This window comes from Venturia canescens, chromosome 4 (assembly GCF_019457755.1).
Source record: "Venturia canescens isolate UGA chromosome 4, ASM1945775v1, whole genome shotgun sequence".
In the NCBI taxonomy this organism is placed as follows: domain Eukaryota; kingdom Metazoa; phylum Arthropoda; class Insecta; order Hymenoptera; family Ichneumonidae; genus Venturia; species Venturia canescens.
In genome coordinates this window covers 22735439-22748470 of record NC_057424.1, presented here as the reverse complement: position 1 = coordinate 22748470, position 13032 = coordinate 22735439, and the positions used below count along the sequence as shown (strand labels likewise).

The 13032-nt window shown below is 36.9% G+C and overlaps 4 protein-coding genes across 4 annotated transcripts; 2 read left to right on the top strand and 2 right to left on the bottom strand.

Annotated features, from left to right (window-relative positions):
* The first annotated feature begins 110 nt into the window (after positions 1–110).
* On the top strand, positions 111–2073 carry Ogg1 (8-oxoguanine DNA glycosylase). The gene is made up of 4 exons (XM_043417553.1): positions 111–600; positions 886–1200; positions 1300–1411; positions 1531–2073. Exons 1-4 carry the CDS (start codon positions 524–526, stop codon positions 2023–2025), a joined length of 999 nt encoding a protein of 332 aa, XP_043273488.1. The 5' UTR covers positions 111–523; the 3' UTR covers positions 2026–2073.
* Positions 2071–4786, bottom strand: LOC122409766 (SPRY domain-containing SOCS box protein 3-like). The gene is made up of 5 exons (XM_043417554.1): positions 4624–4786; positions 4072–4262; positions 3768–3993; positions 3410–3637; positions 2071–3319 (listed from the first exon to the last, which is right to left on the bottom strand). The coding sequence occupies exons 1-5, from the start codon at positions 4712–4714 to the stop codon at positions 3141–3143; spliced, it is 915 nt and encodes a 304-aa protein (XP_043273489.1). The 5' UTR covers positions 4715–4786; the 3' UTR covers positions 2071–3140.
* A 2364-nt stretch (positions 4787–7150) lies between these two features.
* On the top strand, positions 7151–9508 carry Gmppb (GDP-mannose pyrophosphorylase B). Its single transcript, XM_043417549.1, has 6 exons — positions 7151–7308; positions 7649–7843; positions 8017–8410; positions 8558–8719; positions 8810–9041; positions 9160–9508. The coding sequence occupies exons 2-6, from the start codon at positions 7694–7696 to the stop codon at positions 9326–9328; spliced, it is 1107 nt and encodes a 368-aa protein (XP_043273484.1). The 5' UTR covers positions 7151–7308; positions 7649–7693; the 3' UTR covers positions 9329–9508.
* Positions 8432–12928, bottom strand: Sse (separase). The gene is made up of 9 exons (XM_043417539.1): positions 12166–12928; positions 11806–12022; positions 11378–11673; positions 11088–11224; positions 10718–10934; positions 10153–10631; positions 9856–10001; positions 9523–9680; positions 8432–9354 (listed from the first exon to the last, which is right to left on the bottom strand). The coding sequence occupies exons 1-8, from the start codon at positions 12481–12483 to the stop codon at positions 9529–9531; spliced, it is 1962 nt and encodes a 653-aa protein (XP_043273474.1). The 5' UTR covers positions 12484–12928; the 3' UTR covers positions 8432–9354; positions 9523–9528.
* Positions 12929–13032: the final 104 nt, after the last annotated feature.

Genomic DNA, 13032 nt, shown 5'->3' with positions numbered 1-13032 from the left:
ACGACCCTACACCTCTGTCGACGCAGAAAACCATCACTGTAAAAAATGTCTACCTGACCGATCTTTGACCAAGAAATTTTAGACAGTGGAAAAAGAGTTTATGATACGAAAATAATACTACAATTTCTCACCACCGCATGGCTGTACACTCGAACAATATGTAATTTTTTGTTGCTGAAAAGTTTAATAATTGACAACAGTTTCTTCGTTGGTCGAACATGGCTACGCCAATGAGTATTTTCAGTAGTATTCGCACGAATGCATGTTTTTCCGGCGGTTGAAATTTTTTTGCGGTAGAGATCAGTCAGGTAGACAGTTTACACATTATTTATATGGTATATCTGTTTTGTAAACACAGTGACACATAGCCGCATTGTTTGTAAATTGCCTGAGAATCTCTCCGTTATATTGTGACGAGTAGCAAACCTTGGGTGATTCGATTATATCTACCAGTCTCACTGATGTGCCACGGAGCAAAATAAAGTATTCGTGATTATAACCTCGAATCTCTCGGTATTTCGGAATGAGAATTGGAAGAATCGCATGTAAGAGACAAGAACTGGATCTCGGAATAACTCTAAATGGTGGACAGAGTTTTCGGTAAGGATAAAACAAACGTTTGGTTATGCTCATTCCCAACTATGAATTGAGGTTAAATTTTTCGCGCGACCGTACAAAACATCAGTTGTTTGGAAATAGCGTGCTACAGCTGTACTAACAGAGACTACAGCACAGATTTTTCCGGGTGAATGTAAACCGAAACAAAAGATGTCGCCTCGACAACTTCCTGTCTTTGAATAACAATAAACTTGCTGAGAAGCTTCCAAACGTCTATCAATCATACAATCACACACTTTTTTCTTCTACCTCTTGGTAATTGTGCAGGTGGCTGGCCATAGAAAATGGGGCAAAATATCGTGGGGTTTATTCTGGATGCGTGTGGACCTTTAGTCAAGATGATGAAAATCTCCATTACGTTCTACATAATTCATCGATCAACGACGAAACCACCTGTTCGAATAGCCTCAAAAAATATTTCAATCTCGAAACCTCTCTTCGGGATAGCATAAACGAATGGTCTTCCTGCGATGCTCAATTTGAGAAATCGTGCAACAATGCTGTGGGTGTGAGAATTCTGGACCAGGATATAGTGGAAAATTTGTTCTCCTTTATTTGCAGTTCAAACAACAATATTCCAAGGTCATTTATCATCACATTATTTATTTTACTTTTATTTTTTGAAAAGGAATGTGAAATATATATGCATTGAATTTTTAAATGTATTTTCTGTTAAAACAGAATTTCGAGCATGGTTGAGAAAATGTGTACACATTTCGGGAAAAAAATTTGTCAAGTGGATAAGAAGCAGTATTACGATTTTCCAACTATAGAAGCATTGTCTCAGGCGAAGGTAACTTTCAATGCACATTTGCATAATGTCATTATACGCATTGGTTATTATTATTTGTCATTATTATCAACTATTTTGATAGCAAATTTACATTTTATTTCAATCAATATTACTCATAGGTGGAAAATATACTTAGGAACGAAGGGTTTGGATATAGAGCAGCGTACATAGCAAATGCAGCAAAAAAATTAAAGGAATTAGGTGGTCGTGAATGGTTGAACGTTTTGCACAAATCAAAGGGAGGAATATACGAAAAATCGAGAGAATCGCTTATAACGTTGCCGGGTATTGGACCGAAGGTCGCAGATTGCATCTGTCTCATGTCGCTAGGACATCTTGAGGCGATCCCAGTCGATACTCACATTTTCCAAGTGGCCAGAGAAATGTACATGCCACACTTGAAAAATCAGAAAACCGTCACGCCGAAAATTCACGAGCAAGTTAGTACGTATTTGAGAAAACTTTGGGGTCCACACGCTGGATGGGCTCAGACCATTGTTTTTTGCTCTAAAATTGGTGCTAATGAAAAAAAAACGGTTAGGAGAAAACAAAAAAATGCAAGCGATACCAAAGAATCGACCAGATCGAAAAAACTTAAAAAAACACAAACATGACCGTTTTATTGAATTTGAGACATGCAAAATAAAGCTGATAACTGATAATCTTGTAATACATTTATTGAGAGTGATTCGTACAATGCAATTTTACATTTAATCTATTTTCCAAGTCACTTTACGCTTTCGCGTATTTTAGCATCGCAACAACGTCCAAATATGTCAGACATTCGTATTTATTACAAATGACGATGTTCTCTGCTCTCCGAGTTGGTTTTCATGCCAAAGAATTGGAGATTCGTTGAACGCTTGAATGAAAGTGGTGAATGACATACCTATACGTTCTTATATTTTACGATTTTTTGGCACTCGTGTTGATTACAATGTCAGTGTAAACGAGAATTTAAACTTAAGGCATTAATATCGTTATATAAGATGATACTCGTATAAAGAATATTCAACATTTTTTATTTACAATAGTTTCACATGTTTCTGAACAAAGTGAAGAATCAAATACGCTGAAATGACGTGAAATCGTGCAGACGTATATCGACATAAATTCTGAATTTTTTTTCTAAGGCCCGCTACACACGGTCAATAATGTTGCACAATAATATTGCACAATAAGTTTGTATGGTGTGTAGTGCACCATAAACTTCTGTACAATGATTGCGCAATGTTTCAGTACTACATCTACATGTTCAATAATATTGTGCAATATTATTGTAGGTGTGTAGCGGGCCAAAGCAAGGTACACTCACATAATCCAGATATTTATACTTGGCGTCGAGACGCTACCGCATCTCTTAATGCCTGTGAATTAATATTGTAAAAACCGATTCCACAGGTTGCATCTATTCTCATGATGTATTTTTTCGTTATTATTCCAATAATAATAATAACCCGGACAAAGAGAAGGCTGAAATATTTTTTTTTAATATCACATTATTAACTCTAGTGGAACATTGAGAGTCCCTAATTGCAGCTAATACCGTATGTATTCGTATATTCGTGGTTTGAAGTCGTAATGAGATCGAATATTCTTCAAGATGTAACTTGGTGAAAACTAATGCCTACTAGGAGGATTAGATTGTAAAATGATTGTTGGGTTTTGTGAGTAACGCGATTGCATGTGAGTGCTGTATACAATGTGGTCAAATCACGATTGACTCAATTTAGATTTCCATTTTTTTCAAACGTAATTCAGGCACGCTGCTTGAAGATTCACCCGGACCTGCTGGATCTAAATTTTTGCGTTTTCTCCGTCGTCCGAAGCCTACTAACGCGTAAGACATGTCATCCAGGATGAGATATTCTTCGGGATACTCGTAATCATATTCCAGTTCTTTGTCAGCTATAAAAGAAATATTAGCGAATTACGGAACACCGAATGGATGCACGTGTTGGGGGAAAAATGTGGAATTTTGGGTAAAAGAATACTTACAGCCTTCCTTGCGGAGAATATCTGCAAAAATACTTTTAGAAAGATATTGAAGACCGGGAAAAGCAGTTGTGAGATAAGACCGCTGTAGAGGTCTGAGAAGACCTAGACATTCCATCTGCAATGACGCCGGCGCTGAACAGCTGTGGGTTATTCTTATTTGACTTTGCGCCGCTGTTGAACTGACCATCGGATAAAGCTCAACATTTCTCAAACCGGTAAATGCTACACCTGAAAAATATTTCAATATTGTATTGAATGGGTAATGAGACTTATTGTCTTGAGATATTCAATCAAATCATTTCTGTTGATGATTCATTATTATAGAAATCAAAATATTAAAAAAAACATGTTTTTATACCTAATGCTTTTCGATTGAGGAAAAACTGCAGCGTTCCCTTCCACGTATCCAAATGAACACCAACGAGACTCTTTTGCCCAAAGCACTGAGCATATTCTCGAGTCTCCCCGGCATGTTGAAGATGTCCTTTGTATGAAAAACCCCAGGATTCACGGTTGTGACCTAAGAGTGAACAAAACGTGTATCCCATCTCAAGCTCAGCTTTGGAGGTTCCAACGCCGACCATCTGTAGAATTAAAAGAAATTTTACAATAAACATTCCATTTTGAGCTATTTTGCTATTAATTATCAATGATTTACATACAACATCAGTGCCGTAAATAGGGGTAAGCATCTTTATTTCCCAGTAATGATGCCTGGCCTTTTCCATAGGCTTATTACCTCGCACCGCTACAGTTCCATTGCTGTAATTCGGATGAAATTTGACTTCTAAGTTTTTTCTTGATAAGAGAGAGGCGCTTGTCGCCAAAGTTTCGTCCCAAGACCATTCGTGAACTAATAAAAAAATAACAAATACCTTAATAGATTTAAGCACAAAATCATACGCCGGTAATAAAGGTTAAAAACGATCAATGAAAATAATAGTTGTTCACCCTTTAGCCAAAGTGATTTGGTTCAGAATTCTATTTCATTTTCATGGCTAAACATAGTTTTGTTTCAATTAACAAATTCAAGTGTAAAATTGTAAAAAACGATGCAATCTTCGATATTGCGGTATCATAACGTTTTTCATGCAAAGTATGAACGTCAAAGAATTTTCAACATCGTTGCTTTCGAAGTTTGAACTCATGACAAGTTTTTTTTTCATGTTTTTATTGTCACTCATCAAAATTTTGACTGACAATAAAAAACTTACCATTTTGTTCGCCACAGTTGCAATCTTCGATTGCACAAGAGCAATATCCTTCGAAATTTAATAATCTCACGGGATCGTAATCTAAATTCATTGTGAAATAATGTTAGATTAGAACACAATTTTCATTATTCAGTGATCTCAAACGTAAGTAAACGTAAACAAGACTGACTTCTTTGAACTCTCTCTTCTGTTTTATATATAAACTTCGCTTGCGAACTGTCCGGAATTTTCGAGAAACTCTCAGTGGCGCTCTCGTATTTAATAATACCTATAGTATATAACCTTTGATATAGTATATCGTCGTTGGGTTTTATAGATTTCTCTCCAACTTTTCTCTAGACGTGATTGTCACAGAAATTTCAAAATGTTCGCAGTTGAGCGATATTTATCATGTTGCAATAAATTATTTTGTTTTACAGCATATCGCTATGCTGTTCTCTTCATGAAGTGAATTTTCTGCTGCAAGGATTTCAATCATTATGATTTTGTGGGTTTGAGCATAGCTTTGATTCTTCTATCGCTGTTCATATAAATAAATGGAAATAAAAAAATGCGATGGCCAAAATCGGTCAACTTCACAGGGAGTATCCGGGGAATCTCCGGGAGGAACAACTCAAAATAATCTAGGGTTGGGACGGTTGTTGGGAGCAGTTGAGAGGAGAAAAATTGGCCAGTGTTTGGAGCGATGCGTGGTCAGTTTTCACACTACTAACAATTCATATCTGAGTTAACAATCATTTCTTGGACCAATCAACATAACCAAGGAGACTATAGGGAAGGAGTCATGGACGTAGGAAATACATGGACGAAGCGACGGAGCCTTAAGTACCCTTTTAGACGAGGGGGGTGAAGCCTCAGGGGCAAGGAGAAAAGCCGTGGTAGCCATCATGGTTGGTCAGATTCGTGTCTATCGTCACGGTGCGCGGCGTCATTTTAACAAAACTATCCCGTGACCGCAGACAAAATACCGGCGAGCAGTTTCGATTAGTTCGAGGTTATGCACCAACGTCAAATAGTGTTCTCGAGTGTTCCCAGTGTTCCACAGTCGTGCTGTAATATATTGTGAAAAACTTTATACTGTTTTTATTATAATATGCCGGATTGCTATGCAAAAGGTTGCAAAACAATTCCGGACGTCTACAATATTTATTTATTGCAAAAAAATAAATTTCATAGCTATTTTGTACAATGCGTACCAGTGTATTTTTTCAATACATCCCTTATTTAACTAACCAGCATTTCGCTTAACTCATCATTGTAAATGATATCTCAATTATAAAATATTCGTGTCTTATAATTGATTGAAGGTTAGATTTTTATTTGCGTGTCATAATTTATTGGAGGTTAACTTTTTTTAAAACTGCTTATCCCCACCATACGATTTCGCCGTGAGAATATACATCGCCGCCGCCATCATGGTTGGTCATATCCGTGAAAATAGACTTTCATTCCCCTCACCCTTCAGGCTTCACCCCTCTCGGCTAAGGCTCCGTCCATGTATTTCCTACGTCCATGGAAGGAGTCCAATCTCGGCAATCGGGGACGTCCGTAAAAGTGTCGGGAAAGAGGGTTCCTCTCGAGTGGCGCTGTTGTACGTACAGTACGGGTTAACGCATGCGTATTATGTACACGTTACCACAGACTGTTGATAGTTTTTGTGGGTCTAACCTATCTTTGTAAAATGGAATACACTGACACAGTGGCTATTGCTGTTAAAATAAATTAACATATTGCAGTCATTTTTTATATGAATGAATAAAAAAAAAACATAATTCAACAAAATCAATTGATTTTTTAAAATTTCTGCTATAGTCAAAGAACAATAACTATTTATGATGAAAAAAAAAATAAAACAAAAGAAGATTTGAACAGTGGACTTCACGAGTATGAGCCTGTCATTGAACCATTACACCACATAAGCTAATGATATTCCGAACAGCAGAAAATGCTACTGGCTTATCCGGGCCGCGTGATATATTAAGGTTTTATGAAACAGTAACTATAGTCACAAGAGCTATAGTTATCAATATAATTTTAAAATATTCATAAATATCATGCAAAAAAAAAAATTTGTGACAGAAAAAATTTCTTCCAACATAAGTATATGAACCGGCAATTTCCCGGATGCTATGGTTTTCTTAGCAGCGCGACATACGAGGGGAGATCAGCTGATACTTTGAATGTGTAAAGCACAGGGTTTTACGTTGCTGGAGAATATTATTACAATACATATTAGTATTTTCGATTACGAGCACTCATAATCGTTAATTCAACAATTTTTGACAGGCGCAAAAGCTCTTTAAATCCACGATCCCCCGCCGCCATGGCGGTCAGTTTCACCAACGACATTGATTTTATTACTATATATATCCGTACACAAACGACAATGCGACGCGAGTGGCCGTTCCTCGAACCCGGGTTCTCGACATTTTCACGGACGTTTTTCTAACAGGCGCCCAATACAGAGATTGGACTCCTTTCCTATAGTCTCCTTGAACATAACTGTCAGAGTGATAATAGACACACACACACACACACACGTTCCAGTGAGATGCGTGCGACACCGAGCGGCATAAGAAACAGTAAACATTAGATTAGACAAGAATGGAAAATAAGTGGTACGTGGCTAGTCCACCAGTATTCGAAAGTGGCGAGACATTGAGACGTTCTTTTTATTTTACAAAGGTATTCGAAAATCATAGAAATTACCTGCTGCAGTTTTTCACACTAAATTAGGATAATTAGAAAAATCAAAGTTAAGTTAAACATTGTCAAAATGTTCAATTTTCATTCTTGTTCTCCAAAATTATAGAAATATACTTGACAATTATTTTTCGTAGTGGATGAAAATACATGACGGATCACTTTTCATAATCTGTTTGAAAATTGGAAATTGCAATGATCCTAAACAGATTTTTGTGTTTATTGAATTCAATTTTATTTATTTGTAATTTAAATTTTATTATGACAGAACAATAAAAATGGGGTTGAATAAAGCAGTAGTAATATTGATTCTGATGTCTAGGGGATGTGTCCAAACAACTTGTAATTCTTAGACAAGAAATATATAATGCCAGAAAAATTAAATATGAGAAAAATGAGAGCTCTTATACTTGTTGGCGGCTATGGAACGAGACTGCGTCCTCTGACATTGAGTAGACCTAAGCCCCTCATAGAATTTGCTAATAAACCGATGCTTCTGCACCAAATCGAAGCCCTGGTAAGTTCTATATTTGAAGAAAAAATTTACAATACTCACAAATGTTTTTTATTTACATATTAACATTTGGCCTTATCCTCATTATTGAGGAAATTCAAACATTGCATATCCTCATTATCTTTGAATAATGTACATTTCAATGAGTCAGTGAAAGATGAATTTTCCATTTGCAGGTGGAATCCAATGTGAAAGAAGTCATTCTTGCTGTATCTTATAGAGCAGAAGAAATGGAGAAAGAATTAGCAAAAGAGGCTGAAAAATTGGGCGTAACATTAATATTTTCTCATGAAACTGAACCTCTGGGTACCGCGGGTCCCCTTGCCCTGGCTCGTGAGATTCTTTCGGAAGGCAGCGAGCCTTTCTTCGTTCTAAATTCAGACATAATATGCGACTTTCCATTCAAAGAATTGCTTCAATTCCACAAATCACACGGATGCGAAGGAACGATTGTCGTTACGAAAGTCGAAGAACCTTCGAAATACGGCGTCGTAGTTTATGGCGAGAATGGTCAGATCGAAAGTTTCATTGAAAAGCCTCAGGAATTCGTCTCTAACAAAATCAACGCTGGTAATAAGAAATTGCAACGAATCTTTGCAAAACAACTTTTAATAAGAAAAAATACCAGAATACAATGCAATTGGAAAACGTACAAATTGTTTATTATCGTTAATAAAATTATGTACAGTTTATTGAAAAGAATTTGTATTGTTTCAGGTATGTACATATTAAATCCTAGCGTACTGAGCAGAATAGAACTGCGGCCCATGAGTATAGAGAAGGAAGTATTTCCGAAAATGGCAGAAGATGGTCAACTCTATGCTATGGAATTGTCAGGTTTTTGGATGGACGTGGGACAGCCGAAAGATTTTCTTACAGGTTTGAAAAAACGATTTTCCCTGGACTCACTAACCCTGTCCTCCTTAATCCATAATCATTAATCAGTAATCCGAGATTCTAACTGATTAGGGATGTGCATGTATCTCGCATCATTGAGGCAAAAATCACCGCACCAATTGTACGACGGACCGGGTGTCGTAGGCAACGTTTTGGTCGATCCGAGTGCAAAAATCGGTAAAGATTGCCGGATCGGTCCCAACGTAACGATCGGACCAGGAGTCACCCTGGCGGATGGTTGTTGCGTGAAAAAAACAACGCTTCTTCGGTCGTCAGTGGTGAAGGAGCACGCCTGGCTCGAAGGGTGGGAATTTCGAATGAATTTCAATTTTAATCCAAGCCTTGGGGCTTCTAATAAGATCGAATAGAAATCATTCCTGTATTCTTGTAAAGATCTATCGTTCATTTTTTGCTCTCTAAAGCTGCATCGTTGGCTGGAAAAGCGTAGTCGGCCGTTGGGTACGAATGGAAGGAACGACCGTACTCGGTGAAGATGTTATCGTCAAGGACGAGCTCTACATAAACGGTGGACAAGTCTTGCCCCACAAAAACATTGGAGTTTCTGTGCCGGAGCCTCAAATCATCATGTGACCCGATTGAGCGAGCGCCAACTATTTCTGCAACAAAAACGACATAATATTGTGACTATTGTATACAAGCACATTTCTACTCCAAATTTTACTTCCAAAAATTTCTTTATCTTTTTTAATTCGTCTGCAAAAAAATAATACGTGTATCATAGCCATTTATTTATACGACTTTACAAAATGATCGATCGAATATACCGAGATTTATTCCAGCCTTATTGGCAATCCCCGTACTATTATAGCTGCCGATGTCATATGTTGTGTACACACTTCTTTCGACTTTGCAACTGCTCGAAGAAGCTCCGGTTCGTTCATCGACGCTTTGTTCGAATCACCAGTACTAGGCGTTTTAAATTCTGCAATATTGAGATTTTCGAATTATCATTTGCTATTTTTTGGATACCTCAATGTCTCTTATTTTTTTCAAAATCCATAGATCTTTCTTTGCCTCTGATATGCTCATGCTGGCAATATTTTTTCGTTCAATAATTTCAGTAAGGTAGCAAAAAAATATTTGATATTTATACTAACTCAAGATTCCTTCGCACCATTTATTGATGTCTACATTGGACCAAGATTTTCCAGGATCAGATGGTATCCATTCGCTCATAAAACGAGCGGTCATTCTGTCGATGTCGCCATCCGTGACTTCCCACAACATTCCCAGCATGCAAGGACTGTTGAAAAGAATACCAAATAATCTTAATTATAAAAACAATCGTAGAACGAAAATTTTGTAAATCATTGATGGTCGAGATTGCATGAAAAGAAAAAGATTTTTTTCCTTGATATCGAACGGAAGGAATATTTAAACCGAGAAAGATGTACCTGCACGCAATGAGGTACTGATTTGAGATGCCATAGGGAGGAAATCTTCCTCCGGTTGGATAAAGTTTGACGCTCGAACAACCGAACAAGAGTACGATAGCTCGAACACGCAGCCTCTCAATTTTTTCTCCAGGCAAATATTGTATTCCGCTGCCATGGCCAGAGTACATGAGTACATCTTTGTTGACGAGGATGTTTTCAAAAATATTCTCCTCCGGCTCCATTCCATACTTTCCCTTCCAATTCGGCAGCCAATAGTTGATAAAGAGCTTCATTCTCTTCTCTAATCTCTCCAAATTGCGAGCTGGATTTACAATGAACGTGCCCAACTCCTTGTTATTCTTCACGATTTTACAACCTTTGACTATAGTGTCCTCGTGCTCTTTGAACATTGCATAGGCAATGTGAAACGAAGGAAAACGCGTGACCGGATGATGCACCAACACATCCATCGTTTCAAAAGGTACGTGATCGATACACTGAAAATAAAGATGAATATTTAAAAGTCGCGATAGAGTTCTCATACTGGGACATACTGAAATTCGACATTAACTTTTTAACTCACCTCGTCGACGATAATTACCAACGTTTTTCTTTTTTCAGTTTGTGGATGAGTGATAGTCTTCAGTTTTGCGTCTATCGAAAGTATAATATTATTTGCGAGTTTATTATTACCGCAAAGAACGTAATGAACCGCTCTGGCAATTTCAACTTTGCTTAAAAAATGAGAACTCGTTGCTATTTTTTTTAAAAGCCATCTCGATCGCGACGACATCGCGATTCTGCAAGATGAAAGAACACAAGTTTTCATACGAAAAACGATACTGTTCTTTTGTCGTGAACAAACAAATTTTTTGAAACGCCTCGTCACCGTGTACGTTTTTTGTCTCATGAAGTATTTTCAAGAGCTCAAAAACAAATGATTGATGTCTTACAAAGTTAAGTCATCGGCTATGAGCTTGTCAATCATATCGCCCATTTCCTTTGCTAGTGGTGATTCTTCCAAGGGATCAGCAACCAAGAGTACTCTCCATTCCCTCAACCACGTATATTCGAGCTCCTTCACTGCAGTCTGATAAAACATAAGGAGAAAATGTAACGCTTCTTCTCAAAGAAAAGAATATTTACGTTAAAAAATAGTGATAAATTGATAATCGTTGGTAATCATAGAAATTTTAGTCGATTGATGGTATTGAAATTGGTATGAAAATTTGTTACACGATACCTTCATTCTGTTATTCTGTGCTTCCCTCATTTTCCAGTAACACTTATTGCTCGCATAGTAAGCTTCCAAATCAGCCTTATTATTCTTCTGTATTTTGACTATTTCATTCAATCCGTCGTATCCTTGACTCTCTTCGTTTTTAGGCTTTGGCAGTGTTATGCGAAAGGGGTCAATGGCACCTTTGCCTGTGGGAAAAATCGTGAGGTGTAACGGGATCATGGTGTCGAGGACCGAGTCGTTGCCTTTCAAAGAATACGGATCTTTGTAGCCTGCTGTAATCTGGACCATGTACCATTCTGTAAAAGAAATGTGTGTACAATGTCCAATTGTTTATTGCTGAGAAACCAAAAATTTCCTATGTACAAAAATAAGGAACCAATCTTATTTGGACCAAAAGAAAAAGTCAATTTAGCAAATAGGAATATTACCTTTCGGCATTTCTGCGAGTCTTGCTCTTAACGAGCTTTGACCCTTCCCGGAGTCTGGATCAAATTTTGTATGAGCCGGTTTCAGACCGGATTCTTGCAGCTCATTTAAAAATTCTCTCCTCACTAGCGTCTTTGTGTATCTATGATATATATGTTGTTTCAATATGACTGCATGAGATTCTATCAAATGTTCTATCGCAGTCATTTCATCACCATTCTGCAATTATAATTCTTATATTATATTTTTCTATATATTATATTATATATAAATATAATATATATTATATTATATTTTTCTTCGAGTCTTCACATAAAACCATAATGTCAACATAATTTTACAACTACTTTTGACTTACTCACCGCCAAACATGACATTGCCAGCATTTTGTTCAAATATGAAAATTCAACATTGGCAGTTCGAATTTTCGCAGTTGAAACGAAAGATTGGATATTCCGGAATAAAATTTCTTGTGAATCAACATCTTCCAGATTTATTATTAAATTATCGTGATGATTCCGAGAATGATTGTATTCGATTCTACGAAATGTCTTTCCTTCATTTTCTGTCTTGTGAGTTTGCACAGTGGTGGCTAATTTTTTATCTTGTTGCCTCTCCTGATTCTCCAAAATTTTACATTCGCGGAATAACGTTGTTATTTTATCAACGTACAGTGCCATTATAAAGTTTTGATATTCGAATATTTACTTCACTAGGCTATTTGAGCGAGGACAATCAACGCTAGGCGTTTATTATTTCACATCTTCGTTCGTTGAATATCAAAAAAGTTGTCAAGTAATACAGCTTTTGTACCGCGTGAGAGGGCAAAGAAACGATTGACACAAGGGCAATTCAAATAATCAAAATTCGTAACGTCCGCTTGGGTCACGGGGCATAAATATGACCTATAAGTAACATCGTCGTCTGCTCGTATCGTTTCTGCGATTGAATGAAAAGCGAATTATACGACAGAATCGAACGAATTTCAAATGGGCATTGTTATAAATATTATTTAACCAATATGCATGGTAATAGAACGATTTCTATTTTATTATTTTTTTGAACAAATATCCATGATTTTCCCTGAGGTGAGAGCATCCCTGGTCAAAATAAGGTTTCTTTTCACAAGAGAGAAAATACATATGTTGCAATAAATCTGCGAAAGTCTTAGCCCATTAACGTTATTAATGATTATCCGGCAATTTTTTACAAACAAATCATCGAAAACA